The following is a 25,734-nucleotide window of genomic DNA, read 5'->3' on the forward strand; positions in this document are numbered from 1 at the left end:
CAGGGGAATTTGGAGTCCTAGGCAACACCTTGAACTCTTTGTCTTGTTCCTCAAACCATTCCTGAACAACATTTGCAGTTTGGCAAGGTGCATTATCCTGATGAATGTGGCCACTGCCATCAGGGAATACCACATGCACCCGTCCATCCACCTGATCTAAAAGAAAACGTGATTCATTAAACCAGGCAACCTTCTTGCATTGCTCCGTGGTCTAGTTCTGATACTCACATGCCCATTGTAGGTCTGCAGCTACACAGCTCTGGCAAACTGCAATGCACTGTGTGTTCTGACACTGTTCTGTCATGACCAGCATTAAGTTTTTCAACAATATGAGCTACAGTAACTCTTCTGTGTAATCGGACCAGACAGGTTAATGAATCTTGGGCTCCTATGACCTTGACTCTGGTTCCTTGCACCAATTTTAGTCGGTTTAACCACTGCATACTGGGAACACCACACAATACTTGCCATTTTGGAGTGTGCTTTTTCTGAACCAGTCGTTTAGCCCTTGTCAAAATCACTCAGATCTTTTCTCTTGCCCATTTGTCCTGTTTCCAAAACATGAAATTCAAGAACTGACTGTTCACATGCTGCCATTGTAACAATATAATCAATGTTATTCACTTCATCTGTCAGTGATTTTAATGTTGTGGCTGATCAGTGTATGTATTATATGTAATATTATGTCAATATCCGTAGAGACATGTATGGGGTACAATGTACAGTTACTGACACCTGGTTTGGACCGTCACTGTTAGCTTTGAGCCGAAGCTATGAGTGAAGAGCGCCATATTGTCAGGATTTAATTAGGACGAGGAGGAGAGTGAAGGGCAGGCGGCATCTCAGCATGAGATCAGGTGCGTGTAGAAGATGATGGTCTGTCACCCTCCAGCTATTTGCACATTTTTTATTTAACATTTAATATGAGCTGATGCGGAGACTGAATATTCTCAAAGTACCGCTCACAAATTGTGGCTAATAGGAAGTGACAGTGCTGTCACCACATAACCAGAATGCCCATGTATCTCAAATAAAGACTGTAACTTCTTTATCCGGCCTTCAATATTTCAGTAATATTTTTAATGCAGCATGTTTTTAATATTGTGGATTAGAAATAACAGGCAGGATCATTGCATGAGACAGGGCTAATCAAGAATCCTGTAAAGATTGGTGACATTCAAAGTCAAGTCTCAAACATTCAATGGATTTATTCTCACAGGTTAATTTTTGAAATCATCCATGCACTAAATTGTGATTATGCTACTTCTATTTACAATAAATAAATAAATAAATACATACATACATACATGCATAATAAAAATTAATTGTGTGTGTATACAGTATACAGTATATGTATGGATGTATATATATATATATATACATACAAACACACACACACACACACACACATAAATACAAGTATTTTTAGTAGTCCCAGACTTTTGAATCTCACAATAAATAGATAGTTAATAGGTATAAAATAGGCATAAAAATTAAAATGTATTATAACTATAATTAGAATTATACATTTTTATACATATTTACAATTTGAATTATAAGGCATTCTAAATAAAGCTTACAAAACTGTTGTTTTGTGCAATTATGAAAATAAGCTCAAAGGGATTCAGACATTTTATGTGATTAGCTATTGTTCATGCTAGGTTAATTTTATGTTAGATAAAACTATATCTAATTGTTCTTACAACAAAAACATGGTTTCTGTGCTGTGCCTATAATGCTTTATAATAAAAGTAATGTGACATCAAGTTGTACCGTGTTCATGCAGAGTGCTGTATACATACAGTATAGACCAAACGAGAGGGAGGTACAGTATAGGAGAAGGACAGAGAGAGTAAATCAAGGTTTGTGTGTGTGTGTTGCACAAACATATGTAGGGCAAATATTCCACGGGGAGCACCGCCGTGAGAGGAAGCACTGGAGCTCTTCCAATTATTTAATGCAGCAGCAGCAAGTAAACAAAAGGGAGCTGTGATGGAGACGGCAGCTGATGCAAAACTGATCAGACAACCGGGGAGAAGCTCTGATGTAATCTCCTGCTGATGCTGGCCCCAAAGAGAGCTTTATACAGTGATGCAGGGAATAGACTACGATATGTTCTGTAAATGCATGAGAACTTGCTGGATTTGCAGTTACGAGAACTGCAGAATTCCCTGCAGTAAATGAGGCATTGTGTTTGGTTGCATACAGTATGACCTGAAACTATGTCGATTCCAGATGACCTAATAAATGTAAGGTTTTGAATGATTTTATACATATATTTTGTACACACATCAAATGAATACAAAACACTGTCATTCACAGGACAAATGATTACAAAAAAATCACTAATACATACAGTAACTGACCGTTTCTTTAACACATCAGAAAGTAATTCCTATTTTACCTTAATAAGAGCACATAATCATTACTAATTCTCATACTTAGGGTTTTATATTAATTACTAAACTTAAGTGCATAATTAATACCATTTGTACTTGAATTTTACCTCAGATAACTGGCTTTGACTTGAGGCAATTTTAGGATTTTAGGAAAGCAAATTTTGGATTTTAATCTTGCAGATTAAAATACAGATGATAAAACATGTGAAAATAATACCATATGCCTCCATTGAAAGAAAGACCCAAGTCATATCTGGAGACCAGAAGACCACAAAGACCTGTTGTGGTCTGTTTTGATTTGGCCCAGTAAGCAACCACCCATAAACATCCTAGCAACCACACAGTAAATGCACTAATAACCACCCAGGACTCCAGCAGGGTGACAGCGAGTTCAAATCTGAGATCCAGAGGGAATTTATTAGCAGTCTTAATGATGGTATGAATAACAGAGGCTTGCGCATTTCTTTATATTTATCAGTCTATTTGTGTTGTAACATTTGAAGCTGTGCATAGCCAAATGTGAAGGCCAGTTCTTAAATGATGTAAATTGGAATGATGTAGATCTTTTTATTTTTATTATACAACATTTGCAAATGACATACACATGACATGTAACTCATGTAACAGATGTTTAAACCCCCCAAATAATCCCCGATGTATCTTTAAGTGTCTCATTAGCATCATTATTTCCACATTAATGTGAGTGATATAATATACAGTATGCTCATTTTGACGGAATAAGACACTGCTGTGAAATGCTTGCTAACCAACACTCATGAACTGCAATGACTGCTGTAAACACAGTAACTGCTTTTTTCTCATTTTAATATAAAATCATAGTAACATCACTGTTGGATTTTTGAACAGAAACAGGCTCAGTTTACACCAAGTATGGCAACAAGCATTGGGAAACTCTTGTCTAATGTTTCTAAATTTAAAAAGTTGAAATATTCACAATAAATCAACAGTATGTAACAAATGAAATTATGCCAAACAAATATCTACTACTTGTAAAGTTTAAAAAGATATTCAACGAAACAAAGTCAGTTAAAAAGGTTATATGCATACATCTGCTCTTCAGTACAGTGCATAATCTGGGGTAGTTAGAAGACTGCCATTCTGAACTAATACACATGCAGATTACTACATATTATAATTACCATTATTATATTAATTATAATTATTGCCAGTGCACTCTAAACATCATTATAGCTTCACTATCACCATAAATAATTTCAACTTTTTCTAAAAATATTTTCTTTAAGATTACTGTTCTCCACATAACACTCAAAACTCCTCAAAAAACAAATGAGAGAAATCTCCCAACATGCTTTGCACAGTCTCATGGAAGATCACATCAATGACAACCAAACGTCTTTCATTCTAGCACTGACTGCCGCGAGCAACAGTTGGGTCGGCGAACATTTTGAAACATGGACCTGAAGTTGACGTTAACCTGCCTTCTTTTGTTCTTCTTGCCAGGAGGCGAAGACAAGGATTTTCTGATAGTCGTCTGGGTGAAGATCTTCTTCTCATGCTCTTTGATTTTGCACTGCAGGTGACTTTGAATGGCAAAACCCAGCGACTCGAGATCTACCGACGCTCCATATACCTCCCACGTCATACCCTGCTCGTCCCACATGACGTCATGCACGCTCTTCTTCGACTGCTTGGCCTCTTGATCATCTTTCTCAGGCTCCAGCTTGGACGCTCCCTGCTGTTGCCGGTCTCTCTTTTTGCTCTGTGGTGTGGAGCTTGATGTTGGAGGAGTAGCCGTTGTGATGTCCGTTGAAGGTTTTGCAGATCCTGCCTCCTTAGGCAGCTCGGATTTAGATGCAGGAGGCTTGGCCGATTTTTCTGGCAGATTCTTGCAGGCCTGATCAGATGTTGCATTGGGTTCCTGCACACAGGCCACATTATGAGGACCAGATGCAGGTGAACCTTGGCTCTGAAGTTGACAGGTAGTCTCGTTTGATTGTTTGGTTTGGCTGCAGGTCTCGATATTGATCTGATAAACCGGTTGAAGTGGTGAAAATCCTTTTGGGCTGTTGTGTAGAGGCTCTTTAGGCTTGGCCCCAAGCTTGGACTCTTCCTGAAGGTCAGCATCTACATGCACCATCACTGTGCCAGACTGCGGAGGCTTTGTACTGGATGAAACAACAGATGGTGTGTAGCAATAAATCTCTGAGGTGGTCTTCACCTCAACGACCTCTGCTATACTGTCAGTTTCCTCCGGTAGCAGGCCAACTGATCTCCGATGGGGTTGTAGAGATAGAAGACTAGGGCTAGTGGCTGTAGATTGACTGCAGACCGTAGGCACCGCCTGCACCTCCACGTCATTCCGTTGCGTGCCGGGTTGGTTGCCAAACTGAACTGCTGAAGTCATGGTAGAAGCCTCACGATAGAGTCTGCAGTGGACCGGCTTCTGCTCTTCAGGAGAAGCTCCTAGCGTTTGGACCTCTTCATCAATCACTTCGGTGTGGATTGAGAGACTTGCATTGCTAGTCGAAGACTCCAATGGGTGTCCAGAAGAAGTATCTTGAGAGGTTCCTGGCAATTTAAAGTCCTTCTTCAAGCAAGCATTGCTACATTTGACCTCTTTAAAAGGCGTATGATGGATCTCGTGCGGTTGTGTGGTCTTAATACTTGGCCCAGGTGCTGGTTGAGATGTTTCGGTTGTTGCAACTCGAGAGTGATTGGTTTTAGGAGCATTGGCGGTGGATGCCAGTTCAGATGGGGTACTGCTGATGGTTATGCTGGTGGTGCAACCTGCATATTTTGATTCAGATAAAAGTGGCATGTCTTTGATTGTGTTGTTGGTGCTGGGAGATGAATTCTTGTGAAGGAAAGCCTGAGCCTGGCTTGGCATTTGATTGTGAAGGGTCTCTTTGATTGCTCTAGTTTCTTCAGCTACTGATGCTTTGCTCTGTGTTTTGGGCTCATGTTGTTCGTTTTCAAGTGTCTTTGTTGTGCTATTGCCATTTTTCTCCTTGTTATATGTAGCTGTAGATGATGGGCTGGATGTTGAAAGGACAGTTTTCAAATTTGAATTTGTGTCACGTTCAGTTCTTGTACCTTCAGCGTTCCTGGCACACTGACCTGACATCTTCATGTTTGTGTTACTATTCTTCGGTTTCCTGTGATCTTCACTGCCATGGGATGACATGTTTTTGTCTTCAAGGACAGTCCCTCCAAGAAGAGTGGTGTGGGAATCTTTGACGGAGGACGTTAGGTGCATATTATCCTGATCTGGTTTAGTTTTTTTGCCAGAGGAGCAATCCTGATTTAAGGTTAACTTTGGCTCAATGTCCCAGTTAGCATTTAACTCCTTATCTCCCAGCACATCTATACTAGCGAGCTGAGGCATCATCTGGACAGTGACAGTCCTTTTGGGGCTTGGTACATTTTCCATGTTGAATCCTTTTTGTGTGATGAAAATTCAAAGTCAATATATCCCAAACTCAGTTTGGTTCCCCCCTGAAAGCCTGATATTGTCCCCTCCAAGGCTTCCCTAGAGCAGACAGATAAAAATAGTTTTAGATACACAAGAGAAGATATACCTACTGCTGCCTTCTTATGATCATTATGAATAAACTGTGTTAGAATCTGTCATTTATCTGCAAACCATATACACAGTTATGAGGGAACACAAGAAACTGAAACAAAATATAATAAGAAAGAAAAATAGTAAAGTGTTCCAGTGATTCAGTGTAAACGTTAGAGGTTATTTATAACTGTATGGAACAGCTCAATAGGAAGTCCCACTAAAATGAAACAAAAAGTACAACTAATCCATCATAAGCCATTACTCGTAGCAGTGTCATCCTTTACTTGTTCAGTCAAGCATTACATCAATAGAGAAACAGTTTTTGTGACATCAATTACTCTGTACAACACAGGCTTATAAATTATTTAGAAAAATGCTTAATTTTGTGTCTGTCACATGCACATATAATGTAAAAAAAACTACCAACACAAATATACAGACAACATGGCACAAAAACATTAAATTCTAAAATATTTTAATATAACTTCAGATTTAATTGTATTTTACATAGTTTATCCTAATAAATTAAATGTAATTTAATTAACTGTAAATGAAATGAGTAAAAATACATTTTCTTTGTACATTATAATATAAAACAGTTTTATGACATATATACAGTGAATATTATTAAATATTCAGGAGGACTGATTTAGCATCTAGTCTGCTGAATTAATTTAACATTCAATATATTGAAAATATTAAAAATTTCCCCGTGATTTTCATTTGTATATGATGCTCCATACTCCTATTCATTAGCAAAGGAACTGTGGGTCCTATACGTAGTTTGTTGGCATAATAACTTCAAACATAACAGAAACACACTGCAGTCAGCATAACTGATAATATCAACACATTTTCTCAATATACTAAGACATGAAGGCTATTATCAGATTTTAAAGTTTATTTTATTCAAGCAATAAAGCAATTACACTATCAAAGCAATATACTGTGATACTTGGCAATATATTTTATGATCATTTCACTAGTATATAATGGCACTAAGTCAGTATTTGAATTCATCCCACCATATTCTGTATCATTCTCTATTCTGAAGAGCTGGTGAGCAATTATTCAGTGTTTGACCTTAGTGACTCAAATAGCCCCGAGGAGCCTCAAAAATGGAAATCTGACAGTCAGACCCAAACCACAGCTGATTCACGGTAAAGATCAGCCTCAGCAACACTGAGCAAAGCTAGTTTCACCATTGAAGCCATAGACTTCAATACGAGCCAAAAGCACACAATACAAATACATTTAGGGTTTTAGAGCATGCAGAACTATCATCAAGCATCATAAAGCAACAGCTATGTTACCCTGGAGCACAAAACCAGTCTTAAGTCGCTGGGGTATATTTGTAGCAATAGCCAAAAATACATTGTATGGGTCAAAATTATTGATTTTTCTTTTATGCCAAAAATCATTAGGACATTAAAGGGGTCATATGATGCTGCTAAAAAGAACATTATTTTGTGTATTTGGTGTAATGAAATGTGTTTATGCGGTTTAAGGTTAAAAAAACAATTTGGATTTTTTTGCTCCCTCAGATTCCAGATTTTCAAATAGTTGTATCTCGGCCAAATATTGTCCTATCCTAACAAACCGCACATCAATGGAAAGCTTATTTATTCAGTTTCAGATGATATATAAATCTAAATTTTGAAAAATTTACCCTTATGACTGGTTTTGTGGTCCAGGGTCACATATTGGCAAATGGCAAATATATTGAACACTGGACACCCTGCTCCTGTTACACTCAATCAATAAATAAATGGTGTATGAATTATTCAAAACAATTTTCACTTAGAAATTTCTAGTAAATTTCATAAATAAACACAAACAAACAGTAAGACATGAAATTTTGAAAACTGTAAAAAAATGCTTTTTTGAAGTTGTAATTAAAGATTACTGTTTTATGTTTTACAGAAACTACTATTTCTGTCTTTCTACTTCAAAATTTCACGTTTGATTCAGTATGTTACTTGTCGTTTCTGACACAATTTCTGTGAAAGTTGTTTCATTACCAATTTCTTTCAGTGTAGAACTGAAATAGTATTTTCTTGTAAAACATACTCCAATAATCTTTTTATTTAACAATGCAAAATAATTTTTTACAGTGTATATACATTAGCCACTGACAAAACCATTACGTTTTACCATGCATATACTAATATTTTACCATGCCTATACTATAATGCATAACAAAGCAGTTCTGTCTGCTGCAGAAAGTGCTTTCGGGGGAGTTTGTATAATTATGGTATGGTGGGTATGATATTTTACATTTCTTTCCTTTTTGTTCCTTTCTGCATGTGTAAAACTGTGAGCCGTATTACACACTCACACACACGCACTCACACAAAATAAATAAAAAACAAAACACTGAGCCAGTGCGATTCACTGGCCACTGCGGAAACATTCACTCTAATTGCCTGACAAAAGCATGAAAGTCAATTATGCCAAGTCTCAAATCGTGACCTGTCATTGATGAGAGCCGTTCGGAGGACGCTCACATCTGCAGGAGGATGGGGGTGGGGAACACACGATCAAATATTAAGTTCTGGCATCACTGTCTCATATTAAATGTTAATTTCTCTATCCAGCAAATATTTCACAAGAACATACATAAATCCAGACTTCAGGCAGTGAAATGCATTTTTAGAAGTATTTCTGCATGGAGCTGGTTATCAAAAGACTACACAAATGACCCTAAAATAATCCATTTTAACAGGGTGAAGTCATGCATATTGATTGGGGCTGTAAATATGACAACAGATCGCAATGCATGCAGTAATTTACAAAGACACGTTTCATTTGCAAACATTAGCAAACTCATCTTTAAATTGGGTTAGGAGAGCACACACACACACACACAGTGACCTAATGATATTCAATTCCCTACCTTTAAATGATTTTCAATCGATTTCAATTTCAAACATTTTGCATTCTACATTTTAATGTACAATTTAAAACATTATCTAGTATCACTGGCCACAGAATAGCTGATTTCAGGTTTTTCAATATTTGTGGGTGCATTTGGTCCCCCATAATATAGGCAAAGCCTGACCTACACACACACACACACACACACACACACACACACATACATATAGTAAGACAAAAAGAGATTAAATATACTCTAAATATATGTTGCAAACAGCGTTATATGTTCACATGTGTTATAGGCAACAAATATTTTTTTTCTTCAGATGTGACATATGTGCATGTATTTCCTTGGATTGAAATATATAGGGCAAAATGTATTTTTAAATGCATACACACACACATACATGTAGTAGGACAAAAAGCCAGACAAAATCTAATTAGCACCATGCATTAGTATGATAAATTAATTAAACCCATATGAATTGGTTTAAATATCTTAAATGTGAGCATTTGTCAATTATGCTTACCATTGTCTTAAGACAACCATTAAAAGCTTTACATAAGAAAAAAAAAATGTTTTTAATTTTTTTCAAAAAAATGCTGAACCCACCCATTTATACACAATTCCTTGCCTTGACTCCTATAGAAATCCCATAACTTGACCTTGTTGGCAAATTCCCCACTGTAATGTCTCCCTGTAGGAGCTGCAGATAAGAATGCACGGGCATAAAAATCCTACCTGGTACGTGTGCGTCCGTTTTATATCATTTTCGTTTGATTAGTGCTCTATTGACGCGCTGCTCGTGCACTAGCTGGCGCGCTCGACGGATTATCAATGAAAGAATGTTAGGTGTGTCAGTGAGATAAAACCACGCCTTCCAAGCGCATCCGAATCTCAAGCTCAATCTTCCTGTGGCGGGTGGCAGCAGGAGGCGTGCGCTTCTCTCTAGCACCGCTAGGTGACGCCCTTGCTCCTTAAGAAACTCCAGTAACATAAGAAAGATACGTGGATCTCTTCATCTCCTTCCATCAAATTAATAAACTGCATAAAAAGGTCGCTGTTTTTTCCCCCTTAAAAATAGAAATCATATTGAGTTATTTTCTTTCCACAGCATCACAATTAAGTAAAAATACAATAATAAAATACAATACAATTATATTTCATTTAAAATGACAATTGCATTACTTTAGGTTGGTTTAAAATGAATTTTAAATCATTTAAAAATTAATTAGGTAATATTTCAGGTGTTTCTTCTTTGTTCTGTTAATCAACAAACAATTTCAGACAACACACATGTTTGGGAATATAGTTGTAATTGGTAGGCTTAATCATTTTTGTGTAAAGTCCTTTGTGACATAATTTTGATGACGAAAAACAACAGTACAAACATAAGTCAGTTCAGAAATTAATTAAAAATAAAATTAGTTCATAAATTAACTTCAACTGTCATTCTCAAGTAAACTAACTTCCTAAGTAAACTAACAAACTTCACTTACCTAGCTATGTCTAACTTAAATTTTTATTGTGCAAATAAACAAGTTAAAATGAATAACGTGTCCTTAGCTTGACAAGAGCATATTTTCTTATAATATATATATATAAAAATTTTTTCTCATTTGCACTTAGTCCATTAACACAGGTTCACCAGCAGGCGTCACTGTTATCAAATCATTTATAAACATTGAGGCCTATTTTCCCCACCTGTTTGTATTTACAGGTCCAACAGCTCTTAGTAAAGCATTTACTGCGGTTACATAGATGTTCCCATGTGTGAAACGTTCACCACTCTTTTGGATTTCATAAACTTTATGAACGGACGGTAAGTTGTGATATAAAAAGTTGTAAAGTAAATGTAATTTGCATGAGTCCATCATGCAAAGTAAAGCCATCGGCTTATGATAAAATCATCTACTGAAACAGTTAACACTTATTAGTTCGTTAATAAATAAAATAAGCAATAATAGATTTTTTCCTCAGACCTGTGAGGAAGATCTTTTGTGACCTGCAGGACTCCACTCTCACTGTTTGTACTGAGGTATGGATAACTCTAGACTCCTACAAAATCCACCTGCATTAATGGCAAATTAGGTAGAAACAGCTTCATCCTGTTTGTGTTATTTCGGTTTATGTTGCTTAAAATTGTCCTTTGATGGCGTAACCCTCTCAACTAACGTCATATCGCATTTTCACCGCTAGGCGTCACTATTATCAGACAGTTCTGATTTAGTCCAGTCAGGATTTTGTAAACACAGTAAACTATTTCCCACAATTCTATTCTATTCTGAAATAATAGTAGTGTTTTATTTACACTCTAAAAATGAAAGAGATTTTGGATTTGTCTCCAATGCCTCACACAACTAAAATATTTTCATAATTTTTAATATATATTTTCTTTTTCTGTATCATATACGCTACCATTAAAAGATTTTAAAACACTAAGATATGCCTCTGCTCAGCAATATAGCATTTAAATCATCAAAAACTGTAATTTTGTTGAAAGTTATCATTACTAATGAATGAGTCATTCGGTTGTTCATTCAACTGATTCCTTCAAACGGCTGATTCATTCAAGAATGACACAAGTGGCTTGCTTGCAAGTCTTTATGAATGGGTCATTGAATCATTGGCTCACTCGATTCATTAAAACCCGATTAATTCAGTAAGGAAACACCACTGAGGTTCTCAGAGACGTTATTTCGTTTTGCGAAATTGATATCAATATCATATTTGCAATCATGCAGAAATTTGGGAAAAAACAGCACTCTTCCTCGTGTGATATTGCTAAACTATATCATATCATATAAATATAAGACAACAACCCATATGGATTTTTTTGCCCTCAAATCTTTAATTTTATGATGAATTTTTATGCCTTTGAGTTGTTACCATCTGGACATCGTTATAGGACACTGAATGCAACTAAAGCAATATATAAACAAACCTTTGTGCCATATGCAATAAGTCTTTTGAATAAAGAGTAGGACTGCAGTGTTTTAGGAGGGGTGAATGTATTAAATTTGATGTGTTATGTGAATGTTTTGTATTGTTATTGTTGTATGTAAAGAGAGACTAAAGACCAATTTTCAGCCAAGGCTGAACAATAAAGTATAACTTTAACTAAACTAAACAAATTTTAGGGGCATATAACTGCATTCCAATAGGCTACATCATGCAACCAGTGTATATTGTGTATATAGGATATTGTGCTGCATCATAATGTCTGTGTGTTTAGATATATATACCATTGGACTCCCTATTAGCCAAAAATAAACCTATGTCCGCTAGTTCTGATCAAACATGGTTTTTGGTCTTAGCACTCACGTGTTTGAGTCCACAATGACTAGTGTTTTAGTGATGTGAGGATAAGAATATTTTGAAATGAGGAAACCTGCTATAGAATGAATACAATGGTTAGTTTATGTTTATTTATCATATTTGAGCTCTCAAAATGATGCTTAGGGACCCAGTTTTCTCTGGCTTTCTGAGGAAACGTTACGTTACACTTTCTTCGAGTAGACATATGATCATTGGCCCCTAAAGTGGAGAAGGTCTCCACCCTCCACGCATGTCCCACAAAGACAGCATCTGTTACTCTTTGAACCTTCCTCCCAGACTGGACCTGCTGTTGCCATGGAGACACCCCCACCCCACATCCTCCTCTTAATCCGCTCTGACTTTATTCAAACTAAGGTCATCCCACCGTTGCATGAAAGTCAGTAAATAATAACATACACTCTTTTGTTATAGTAGACTGTGATATGCTAGAACTTTGAATGGATATGATTTATTTCAGTTAATGTCGGTTTTATGTACAATTTTGATAACAGTCTGCCAGAATGATTGTCCTTCCAACAGCTCTGTCACTGGTCTCCTCTTTATTTGACAACAAGGACAATTAAGTGAATGTCACATCTCATGTTCTTCTCGGAAACTACTTTCACACAGAGGTTAGACTGTCTCAAGGACAAACATGCAATGATTGCATTCCATGATGCATAAATGAATAGTATTTGCATATGACAAGACCCATATGAATTATGCTTGTGCAGAACTTTACAGAAAGCAGGAAGAATTCTGAAAAAGATTTCCTCCATTCACCACATTTTACCATGTTTAACTTAACTTTAACTTTACCCCCTAAAAAAGCACAGAAAATGCCCAAAAAGATTTCATCTGGGCCTGCATATGACTCTCTGCTGATTCATTAGCAGTGAATCACAATGCAGTGATTCACGTCATGGATCTGGCCGTGTGATTGTGCTCATGCATCAGGTGTGGGTGAACCTTCTTAAGGAGTTAAGTGCTTTAAGACCTCGCAATTCCCTCACAGTCAGCTATTAGACATGTTGACAAAACCGTGTGTAATCTGTCATAGCACAGGGATTACAGTACGGCCACGCTAGCGCAGTTAAGGTCCGACAAAATGGCGGAATAAAAGGAAACAAATTGTAGAGTAATCTCCTGAGAGAAGACGCTCGGGCCAAGGGGTTCCCTCGGAAAACTCAATTTTGTCTTTTTTTCCGCCCTCGGGACTTCTCGCAATCCCATAATCCCCTATGTTTGATGTTTGAGAGCTGATGGCGCTGCTGAGGACGGCCCAGAAAGGGGCTTTGTTTGTGCCGTGTGGCCGCAGAACTATCAAGGGTTTGAATGACATGGCAAGAGGGGAGAAAGACGGGTAACTTTAGCTTAATCTAAGCTTAGCGCTGCTGCACACACACATACACACACACTCGCTCACAGGTGTGTGTGGCCCTCTGGCTTTATGGGGATGGTCTGACCCAAACCTCTCTCTGTATCTCACCCCAAGGATCAATACACATCTTGAGGCCAAGGATCTGCGAGAGAGAGGGGCCCAGGGCCTCGGATTAACTCCGGCTCCACCCCTCCGGGTCCACAGCTAGCTTAGATTGCATTTCTGCTCAGGACTTTAACCGTTAACACTTTTTAATTAGATGCACTGCTTGCCGCGGAACCAAACCTGGGTTGGGTTGCATCAGCAGTTTGTGAGGTTTTCTTTGCATTTGCGATGTAAGATTCACTTTAGGAGCTTAGTGTGCCATTAACATTTGTAATTTGTTAAAATAGACTTATCTAGTAAGTCATAAGCTCTCTGTAAACAAATGCTTGATATGTTTACTTTTATTAATTTAATAACATGCCTAAATTCATAAACATATTATACCTGGCCAAAACAAGTTAAAAATAGTAGCCAAATTCTTCAGTAATGTTGGAAAAAAGCTACTATCCTTAAAGCATAAATCACATTTAAAGAGCTTGGCAATGGCTGTCCACTTTCATGAAGAGACATAAGACCATACCATACCATTTTTTTTTTTAATATAACGATGACTGTAAGTCAGTTGTTCGTTTTTCATTCATGTAATTCATAATTTGATTTATTTATGCCATTCACATAGCTTCATGGGAAGAGTAGTGTGTTCTTAATTTAAGTATCATTTACCTTTGTCTTTTTTCAAATTTTCATGTGTTTTGCTTTAATTCGAAGATTTTAATGTTGTGATTAATCTTGGGTTCAACTTAGTTCAAGGCTTAGAACTTTTTAAATGTATAAATATACAATTATATGAATAGTTTATACATACAGAATTTATAAAATAAGTTTTGGGGTCAGTAAGATTTTTTAAATGTTTTTGAATTATGTCTCTTATGCTCACCAAGGCTGGATTTATTTGATCAAAAATGCAGTAAAAACAGTAGTATTGTGAAATAATATAACTGTTTTCTATTAGAATATATTTTCAATTGTAATTTATTCCTGTGATGCAAAGCTGAATTTTCAGCATCATTACTCCAGTTTTCAGTGTCACATGATCCTTCAGAAATCATTCTAATATGCTCATTTGCTGCTAAAGAAACATTTCTGATTATTATCAATGTTGAAAACAATTTCTCTGCTTAATATTTTTGTGGAAACTGTGATAGATTTTTTTTATCAATAGAAAGTTCAGAAGAACAGCATTTGTTTGACTTTATTTAATTTAATGCACCCTTGCTAAATAAAATAATTAATTTCTTTCAAAAAAAAAAATCTTACTGACTCCATTAAAAAAAACAAAAAACAGGCAAATCGGGATATATATGATAAAAATCAAACAATGCCCCTGTATCAAAAATGGCAATTAACTCTTTGAACTAAGAGAATCTGACTGAAGACTCTTCCTTTTTTACAGCCTCCATATTTAGTGCTGTGATTTTCCCCATTCATTTTTCAGTGAGTGATCCATCTCCTCCTCTTCAAGCCAATGCAACTTACTGTTTAAACCTCTCAGAGCACTAAACACTAAAACCACAGCTAACACTTGCTCTCCTCCAATCTAAGCTGTTTATATTCATCAGCACCCAAAGAGGACGAGAGGGATGGAGATGAGAGTGAAGTGGCTGTATTGGATTTTGCGGAGTGGAGCCTCAATAACAGGAATGGATTTATGGATGTAATTCGATTGGTGGGAATAAAGGCCATCAGCCCACTGAACCACAGACACTCTGATGATGAGCTTGAATCAGCCTGTAAGCAATCATACACAGCACATGTGCCACAAGATGGACATGTTGATTTTTTCATACTAGAATTTAGAATTATTACTCGTACATATATAATAAACATTGATTACTTTGAATTTGTTTACACGTTTTTTGTTGAAATTTTTTCTGCTGAAGTAAGTACTTTTTCCACATTGAATAAGTGATTCGTTCTCAGGTGGATCTCATTGGGACATTTTTTTCAGACTTGTAGACTTTTCTTAGAGTAAAACAAACGTATTTTCATGGCATCTTTTACTTCAAAAGTGTGCTTGATGTATCTTTCTTTAAAATTAGTGCCACTTTCTTGTGCTATTTTATAATCTAAAGCAATGACATTCAAATTTAAGTTTCAAATACTATATATTTTGGGACCAATAGGGGGCAGAAGCTGTCAGCTAATGCTAATGATGTGATTTCACTCTTGAGCAACAAAACTCTCATTCATAATTGTGAGACTGATATGCATTTGCACAGATTGGTTGATTCATATGCTATAGCTCATATTTTAAAGCAAAACTGTACTGTTTTGTGTTAGAGTTTAAAACAGGCTGAAAAAGAGCGAGACTAATTGAGCCAATCTCTTGCAGTCATATGCTACATGTTTTGTTTGACCTTTGACCTCTCATTAGGTGGCGTATTCTCGGCCTCCATCTGTATCTTAGATTTTTCCAGGGTGGTTTTTGCTAATTCATGTATTCCGCTCGTCTCCCGGCCCTCGGTCCTCTTGGGTGGCCCTCGTAATCCTCAAAGTCTTTAGGGGACCACAAGCCATGTCAAAACTCAAAGCCAAATCTTCCAACACAAGAAATTAAAGGGCTCTTGTTAGTGTGCTGGCGGTTGAAATCCCCCGCTGACCAGCGCTGTGGTAAACTGGGTTACCTCAGCTTCATTTTTACGGATGCAATAGACCCAGTCAGAATAGATGCCGTACTTACTTTAACATGCACATGAGAAAAAAGCTTTTAGAGAATTTTAGATATTGCACAATGTTCCATTGAACATCATACGTCTATTTGCACAGCCTTGTTTTCATTAACATAAAATTTTTATATATGACACACTGTGTGTGGGAACTGAGAAAAGTGAGTGTAGGTCAGTAAACTAGCATAAAGGTGAGCTCAAAGCTGATTGGTCAGCAGAAGCGAGAGGTACAGGAAGCAGGTTAGCCGAGGCAAGTTCTGTTCACTTTGCTCTTTCACATCCTTCATCTCTCTCTCTCTCTCTCTTTCACAGTCACACACACACACACACACACATATATGGCAGTCAGAGTAAGTGACCCAGGTCCTCCGGTGTCTGCACTCAGAGGGGGATTAGAGATTAGTGCCGTCACCAGCATTCCTCACATACCTGATTTCTGACTTTACCTCACACTGAAAACCTCATGACTTCAACCAGAGAAAACCTCAGATAACAACAACATTCTCCGACCATACATATGTTCTGAACAGTAAGTGTAAATTATATAAAAACAAAACAATGTGCTTCATGTATTTATAGGTGAATCTAAAATAACCAAGTCCAGATCATATTTCACCCCTATATAGATAGACAGACAGACAGACAGACAGATAGATAGATAGATAGATAGATAGATAGATAGATAGATAGATAGATAGACAGACAGACAGACAGACAGACAGACAGACGATAGATAGATAGATAGATGAATAGATGGATAGATGGATAGATAGATAGATAGATAGATTTTTATTTTATTTATTTATTTATTTTGCCATTTCCTTTTCATGACAGTTAAATCCATTTTCTTCCCAATTCACATTATCTTCTTTTGAAAATGTAACTTTTTAATTAACACAATGCATCTGGACACTTTACTTTTATTTATTAACTTATTTACTTATTTAGTTATTGTAATTCTTATCATTTTCGATGGCGATTCTCATTAGTTTCATTACAATAATACTGTAGTACAAAAAATACTGTAGTATAATAATTGAATTAATTGTTTAAGGACAGTAAGATAGTACAGTATAAAAACATTTATGATGTATAAAAACAAATTAAATAATATTTTATGTATTTATTTGTTTGTTATTTATTCTAATTCCAATCATTACAATAATACAGTAAAAAATACTATAATACAATGATTGCATTAAGTGTTTAATTAAAGAAAGTACAACAAATGCCATGATGTATAAATGCATTACAGTTTAAATAATTTTTTTAATTCAACTCTCATTCATTACAATAATACAGTAAAAAAAAATTGCTATAATACAATGATTTAATTAATTGTTTGATTAGAGACAGTAAAAAAGTACAACAAATGTCATGATGTATAAACGGAACTTTTATCTATCTATCTATCTATCTATCTATCTATCTATCTATCTACCTATCTATCTATCTATCTATCTATCTATCTAGATTTTTGAGTGTTGTTTTCTTCCTTCTTCTGAATATTTGGTGAAATATGACCCAGACATGTTCTTGACAGCTTTCCTGAGATTCACATTTACAAGGCATGAATATGTGTGACATATGTAGCATATCATGTTCCAGCCAGGTGTCATCTGCAGTTTAAACATCGTGTTTACCTTTACATTATTTCACGTGACAAATTGCTTGTTAGTCACTTTGAACAAAAGTATCTGCTGAATGAATTCATGTAAACATATTGTTAATACTAAAAGAACACTTTAAAGATTATAGAAAGGTGCTGAGGAAGAAAAAGATACTGGAGGTGGAATTTGATTTGAATTTGAGTTTGGGACAGAAATGAGGAGCAGAACCTTCTGATGGCTTATTACATTATCAAACTTCAATCAAGCAATTTTATTCTGAAATCATGAAGACGTCAGTGTGTCCTCGCTTCTGAGACCTAGTTCATTAACTGTCATATATCTGCCAATTAAATGACTATCAATGGTCCCATTTATAAGTCAGAGCCCTCTCTCTCTCTCTCTCTCTCTCTCTCTCTCTGTCTTTGTCCCGAGGGTAGGGCAGTGTATGGCCAGTTTCATTAGCTGAGTCTCACCAGTTCTCTCCCATTTGCAATTCTTCCCATTGTGTTCTTAAACAATGGCAGCAAACAAAGCATTAAAATGGAAATGACTGTAATGTAGCTAATTAGTTATCTGTGTTGGGACTATTAGCAGGGAGCGGGGGTGGATAATTGTAGCTCTCTGTCGGTCTCTTTAAGAGAATTAACAACACATTTCAGGTGGACACAAATTCCTACTTGAGTGTTGTGGTGACTTGACTAATTTTTGCTTAACATTTTTTTCTTTTACTCGTTTTCTTCCCCTGTTGTCGCTTAAAACGTTTATTTTTACATACATGTATTTTAAAAAGCCAGACACTTTATTTTCATGTATTTTTGCATAGATATTGAACATTTTTGTAAACATTTTAACTAAATTATTTTCATGTGAGTAAAATAGTTTCTTAATGTTAATTGTAATCGTAATGTTGATTCTCGTCTTACTAATGCTACCAGTAATACATTTTTTGCCATACAATTTTTTGTCTTTATATTAAAACTTGAGACACTTTAACTGTTACATTACTGTGAAAGTGAATTAAATAATTTTTACATTTTTTTTTTTGAACATCTAAACATTAATAAATCTAAACTTAAATTTTTTTTATTCTAATATTTAAACTTATTATTTCCTAATTTTTTTCCTCTAGCTAGTACAAATGCAGCTTTCTTCATGTATTTGAATAACACAATGTTTCATCTGAACCTATGACACGTCCTCTCAATTTTGTTAATATGTTTTGGCCAGCAGACAAATGTTTGGTCTTTTCCTTCACTTGTCCGTGTCTGGTTCTTTTGTTCATCGTCTTCTTTCACAGGTGTGAATCCACAAGTCTTGTTATCATGTGTTAACCGGCTGATTGTTGATTGGTGATTGTTAACGGCTTGGCTTTAAATAACACATTTTAATGACCTCATCAAAAGCACTGAATAACCCTGATTAAGTGCTTTTTTCATTATTGTGTCCCATTAATGGCAAGAGGACACTTCCTCGTGGCTTGGTGGTGACGTTAGTGCATAAGACACCAAGCTGTTTGTGTTGCTTTCACAGTTTTCTTTGTAAAAAAATAATTGAGAAGTAAAAAAAAAAATCAAGGCAGCACAATACATTTACTTTTTTTTTTCCAAAAATGACCAATTAGCATTTTATTCTTGTGGTTTTTTTTTTGTATGTTTTATTTAGCTTAAAATATGAAGTGAGCCTCTGAAAAAGAAAAACATTTTGCAATCAAATATATTATGTTCAGTAGTTTTATATAGACACATGTAGAACACAAATGAAACAATTGCTCGATATCAAACAGTAAGAGCAATTTAAGTAACAGCAATTTAAAACAGTAACATATCATTTATTCATGCTGCACTGCATGCTGGGAACATACAGAGCCTTAACAAATCAGCAACACTGAAGAATATGAAAAATATGTTGTTTGGGAAATAGTTGGTCTAATGTGTTTTTCCTATATTTTTAGTATCTCTGTTACAAAAAGTCCAGCATGCTGGATAAAATGTAATTGCTTTTTACATTCAATGAATCCTCTGGATAGAGTAAAAACCCACTTCAGGTGGATATAATTAAACTTCTGTTTCTTGTCTCATCTTCACGTTGTGGATTCTTCTGGGATTTGGATATGTCAGCGTGAGTAGGTGTGCTGATTGTGTCCCAACATGACTCTTTCATTAACAACAAAGCTGGTAATTGCTCAGTTGACTGATGTTTATACTGATACATAGGTGCTAATTAACCCTGCTCATTAATGACATTAACAGGCGACAGTCATCTGGATGACCGTAATTTTTCCACACTGGAATGACCCAAGTGCCACAATCATTTTCAGACATGGCCTGAAAAGTTTATATTATACTTATACTTTGAATTGTAACCTCAGAATTGCAATTCAAAACTTGCGATTTGGACTGTTTTCTCTTAACTCTGAGTTTGCATCTCGCAATTCTGTTTTTTATTTATTTATTTATTTTCAGTTAATGTATCGAGATTCTGACTTTTTTCTCAGAATTGCAAGTTTACTGTACATCTTGAAATTTATATCCTGCAAAATTCTTGAGAAATTCTCAGAATTGTAAGGAAAAAGGTCAGAGTTAAAAAGTCACAATTACCTTTTTTTTTATTTTTTTTTATTCCATGGTAGAAATGGGCTTCCATATTCCAAACCTGTTTTGGAACACAAAAGACAATGTTTTTTGAAGAGTTGTTTTGTTTTGAAGAATTGTTTTTGTCCATGCACGGGCATTTTTCAAAATAAAAAAGTAAATTAGTAAATTATGACAGAATTTTTTTATTTTTGGGGGGGGGGGTGAACTGTCCCTTTAAGATAGCAATTTCAATCCAATCAAACTGTATTTGCATGGTTTGTCAGTTAATGACTATACCAAGATTATAAAATCATTAAAAGGGATATTTGGAACCCAAATTGTGACATTTTAACTGTTTGGCAATGTCTACTTTTGAATGATAAACATATTGGTACAGTGTTGGGTTTCCATTTTATGTCTAATGGGAAATCTGGATCCTAAAGCAAAACCCGTTGAGAACAAAAAAGAAAAAAAAAAAAGAAACTTTCACTTCAGATAGATGTTTGGGAATAAATCAGTGGCTCTTTGTACATAAATATTGCAGATCTTCGGAAAAGCTTCCAAAATAGGTCAAGGACAGTATTTGCTGTTTTAATTGAACAATAAAAGCTCGTGTTAGTTGCTATTGGAGGCTTCTCTGAACCCTGAGCGGCCTTGCGATGTAAATGATGTAAATTGTTAGTCCGTCTGGTGTTAAGCCCCTCTACGTGAGCGGGACAGCCAAACAGTGCCTTGGCTTTGACACAAACAACTCTGCGTCCTGCCTTAAGTATATTATCAGGCCGCTTCTTTAGGGAGCACACGGCCAAAGAAGCTTACCATTCATTAAAGTTCTCTGCCAAGCTTTACACTGGACTTCAGCTTGTAATCAGCGCTGGGGTCTTTTTGACCCGGCCCATGCAAGAATGGCGTTCTTAAACAACTCAAATGGTATAACTGCTATAATCTTTCAAGAGCTAGACATACTAAGAGTTTCAAGTCCAAATCCTCTGACAGAATGGAAAGGAGGAGCGCACTGGGAACGGGATACTCGTGGGGAATCTGTGTTGTAGTCCCTCACAGGCCTCTGCAGATTTAGTTTAGTCTTAGTCTTTAGTCTGTGTTTGAGTTTGAGTTTGGATGGGTGTGGAGGGGAGGGGAGTTCTCCGGTCTGGTATTAACTATGAAACTCTAGAGGAACATAAAGAAGGATGTTTTAAGCAGGAAATATGGAAAAGAGAATTGTCATGTTTCTTTAGATTTGAAGATGGCAAAGAGACAACAAACTGTAGGCTTGGGATTCTTTAATGATTCTGGTTCAGATTCTGGAAAGATTCTATTTTCTTCTGATTCATTTGAATCTCTGTACAGTCGCTGTGGTTACGTCTTTTTTTTTTTTTGTAGCAAAATGTCTAAATGTGGTTAATTATTATGTTTTCAAATAATTTATATAAATATTTTGTGTTTAGTTGTGTTTGGATGTAAATTTACACATTGATTTTGTGGCAGATAAATACAGCTCAGATTGTAAAAATGAGTAATTTTATTTGATAATTACACTGCCGTTCAGAAGATTTGTGTCAGTTTGATTTTTGAATTAAAATGGTTATCTTAAATGATCAATAACAATATTTCACATTATTACTGTTTTTACTGTATTTTTGATCAAATAAATGCAGCTTTGGTGAGCATAAGAAAACATTACAAAATCTTACTGGCCCCAAACTTTTGAACAGTAGTTTATGTATTTAAAATGGTATTGACCCTTAAATAGCTTCAGTGTAGTCAGCAACTTTGTTTTAGTGACTTTGTGAATAGCTAACTAAGCTTTTAAAAGGGTAGCTTGACTATGTTTTAACCAGGAAATATGAAAAAGGAGATATGTCAAATTCTTTAGATTTGACGATGAGAAAGAGACAAAAACTGTAGGACATCTTACGGAATTTTAATGAAGGTTCTGATTCTGATTCCTTTTACAATTCTGATTCCTTAATAATTCCATGAACAATTTTTTTTTTTTTTGAGGAAGCACCAACTGTCCTATTTAGATTAAAAAACAAGAATACTAACATATATATATATATATATATATATATATATACAGTATTTTTTTTTTTAAATAAAAGTATCATTTACTACTATACATTGTCATTTGAACAATCAGTCAACAATTACCGATTTAACTCTAATGAGCTTTAGCTGCAGTGTTAAGAACAGAAATCAAGAACCGTTTTGATGGATTCTGTGAGTTATTAGTCAAATGCACTGTTTTTGAGTCTTTTTACACAATTCATTTAACATTTAACCGAAATGATTATCATAAATCATTTAATCCCAGTATTTTTGAGGAAATGGAGCCCAACACCTTAATTCCCAACCCTACTAAACTCCCACTCCAGAGAAACATTTCCAGCCTCATGTTACTTCATTGCCTCCCCTGCATCTTCATCATAGTTTTTGTTATCACATTTTAGGCAATTCTTGGCATCAAATGCCCAAACAAAAAATGAGGGGGAGTCTGGGTACATTGGGGGGTGTTGGGAAAAGAGATGGGGGATGGAGAGAAAGAGAGAGAGAGAGAGAGAGGGATGGAGAGGATTAGGCATCAGGATCCCTTGGGCATTGTCTGGAAATCTGGAGATAAAGAAGGCAGGGGCAGGTGGTCAGAGCGCAGGGGGAGGGAGGTGTGTTTCTGGGTGCTGATCTGAAGGCTGGGGGCAAACATGCATTCATTAGCAGAGTGTATGTTCTTACTCAGCATAGTCACCGTCCAGCTGAACCGACACATGTGACCCAACTCGCCGGATGCTCACTTGGATTTGCCGTTCATCTGATCTGCCAATTGAGTTGAGATGAGTGGCATAAACTACTGCTCTGATTATAACAATAAATGAGATGATTTATGTATTTTAAAAGATGTTGACTCACTAAATAGCTTCAATAGCTTCAATCTTCTTTGTCTACTTTGTTTGGAGCTTAATAATGAATAGCTTGGCAAACAGGTTCAAAATAGCTTCCTCAACGTTATTACTCCCACAGTACTTTTTATTTTGTAAGTGAAATGGTAACACTTCTCTCCCTTTGCTAACTTTTATAAGTGTTTTTTCTCTTCCTCATTCCCTCCTTCTCCCTCCCACCTCAGTATCAGATAAACAAACACTCAGGATATGCTGAAGAAACTGAAGTCTTAGCCAAAGGCTCTGTCCTAAATGGAGCGTCATTTACTCCACAGAGCTCTCAATGTTAGATATGCAGCTAATTAGAGGCCCATTCACATGTGAACCGGCGCAGACGCTCTTACCTGCCACCTGATAAAGACAGACCGCGCCGCTCTTCAAACTTCAGTGCTCTTGTTTTTCTTTAGTGGCTGTTGTGTTTGTTTTGTGTTTTGAGGGACATCCACTGAGATGGGATGCTGATTGACATGTGAATGTCCTGATGGGACTCAGAAAATGGTGTTTGTTAAAAACAAAACAAGGATTTTTTTTTAAATGGATTGGACTTGAAATTACAGTACATGAATCTATTTATTTGGTAGTCCCAGAGAGAAGATATTCTCATCCTACCATAACCAGATAGGATTTAATGAAGCAAAATTTCCACATGGGTCTCTGGAGATTCCCTACATTGTTTTAAATGCATTTCACTTAAATATTTCAGTTCCTTAACAATTCCTTTAATGATCCTTTTAGTGCTTTGGAAAAGAGCCCTGTAAAACTGGCCTAAATTATATACAGTATACTGTTGAAAAGTCTATTTGTTTTAAAGAAATTCATGCTTTTGTTCAGCAAGGAAGCATTAAATAAAAAGTGACAGTAAAGACATTTATAATGTTACAAAAGATTTATATTTCAAATGAATGCTGTTCTTTTGAGCTTTCTATTCATCAAATAATCTTGAATAAAGTATATCACAGTTTACATAAGCAGCACAACTGTTTTCAACATTGATAATAATAGAAACGTTTCTTGAGCAGTAAATCAGCATATTAGAATGATTTCTGAAGGATCATGTGACGCTGAAGACTGGAGTAATGATGCTGAAAATTCAAATAGATAACAGTTGTTTTAAATTGTAATAAAATATTATAAATATAGAAAATATTTTACAAATGAAATATATCAATTATTATAAAAATATAAAATATAGTATCAGAATATTACTGTATTTTTGATCCAATAAATACAGCCTTAGTGAACATAAGGTACTTCATTCAAAACATTAAAAAAAAAAAAATCTTTCGATCCCCAAACTTTTTAACAGTAGTGTACTTAACAAGTACACTAAACAAAATCTATACTTCCTACACTAATTAATCACATCTAACAGTAACATTTGTCGGTTAATGTATGAGTTAGACGTGACTAAAGTCATGTCTGTGAGTTATTGAGAACCGCTCTGACTGATGCAGTTAATGAGTCAGTCGTTAGTCGAGTCTTTTTGATTGATTGTTTAAAGTCTTTCGTTTGTGATTTGTACAAGGCTCTCCTCTTCAAACTTGAATACTCTTGTTGTTTTGAGAGAGCTATGATATGATACTATTATTATTTTATTATTAAGATTTTGTTAATATCACAAATTTGATTTCATTTGTATATTTTCTGTTTTCATTTTCATTTTAGTTTTAATAATTTTCTTGTGTGGTTTGCAATTTTTATTATAGTTTTGTCTATATATCTATACTTCAACTTAAAACTCAACTCAAACTAAATGAAAGTGACAAATGTTACCCTGGCAACATTGAATTAAAATAATTTTATTTTATTTTCAGTAATGACGATAGCTCTACATTGCTATCAGCGTGAATGCAGCTTCAGATTGCAAACTCACAACTGATGCTTGGCTGTAGATTCAGCAGCGCCACAACTCAAAATGACTCAAGAACCATTAAAGGGATCGTTCACCCAAAAATGAAAATTCTGTCATTATTCACGCTTATGTCATTCTAAACCTGAATGACTGCCTTTCTTCTGTGGAACATGAAAGAAGATATTTTGAAGAATGATGGTAACCAAACAGTTGTGGTTCCCATTGACTTCCATAGTAAGTTTTTTGTTTTTTTTTTGTCCATACTATGGAAGTCAATGGGACCCGAATCCATCTGGTTGCAAAAGAACTGAATGCCACAGAAATCATTGGTTCCAGAACCGGTTTTCGATTCCCAATGCTAACAAACACACAGGCATTCACCAAACACCTCCCCCTACAACTAATCAGTCTGGTGCAACACACATTGTTGCTGTATGTAAATGCAGACACACTAGGAGAGAGACGGGGG

The 25,734-nt window shown here is 35.7% G+C and overlaps 1 protein-coding gene and 1 long non-coding RNA gene across 3 annotated transcripts; one reads left to right on the forward strand and one right to left on the reverse strand.

Annotated features, from left to right (window-relative positions):
* Positions 1 to 3,041: 3,041 nt before the first annotated feature.
* Positions 3,042 to 9,651, reverse strand: LOC107757021 (G protein-regulated inducer of neurite outgrowth 3-like). Of its 2 annotated transcripts, none has more exons than XM_016574359.1 (2): positions 9,566 to 9,651; positions 3,042 to 5,910 (listed from the first exon to the last, which is right to left on the reverse strand). In XM_016574359.1, exon 2 carries the CDS (start codon positions 5,809 to 5,811, stop codon positions 3,778 to 3,780), a length of 2,034 nt encoding a protein of 677 aa, XP_016429845.1. In that variant the 5' UTR covers positions 5,812 to 5,910; positions 9,566 to 9,651; the 3' UTR covers positions 3,042 to 3,777. The 2 variants fall into 2 exon arrangements, with proteins under 2 accessions (XP_016429845.1, XP_016429846.1); XM_016574360.1 differs by lacking the exon at positions 9,566 to 9,651 and adding an exon at positions 9,437 to 9,530.
* Positions 9,652 to 10,561: 910 nt separating this feature from the next.
* On the forward strand, positions 10,562 to 15,375 carry LOC107756996 (uncharacterized). The gene is made up of 3 exons (XR_001641884.1): positions 10,562 to 10,646; positions 10,805 to 10,862; positions 15,064 to 15,375. It is a non-coding gene; the product is annotated as an uncharacterized LOC107756996 (long non-coding RNA).
* The last annotated feature ends 10,359 nt before the right edge of the window (positions 15,376 to 25,734 follow it).

The sequence above is a fragment of the Sinocyclocheilus rhinocerous genome, unplaced genomic scaffold (genome assembly GCF_001515625.1).
Source record: "Sinocyclocheilus rhinocerous isolate Xijiao unplaced genomic scaffold, SAMN03320098_v1.1 scaffold953, whole genome shotgun sequence".
NCBI lineage: Eukaryota > Metazoa > Chordata > Actinopteri > Cypriniformes > Cyprinidae > Sinocyclocheilus > Sinocyclocheilus rhinocerous.

What these genes read in the sequence shown, in the direction of transcription:
- LOC107757021 (XM_016574359.1), bottom strand. Translation starts at nt 5,811, where the DNA reads ATGGAAAATGTACCAAGCCCCAAAAGGACTGTCACTGTCCAGATGATG.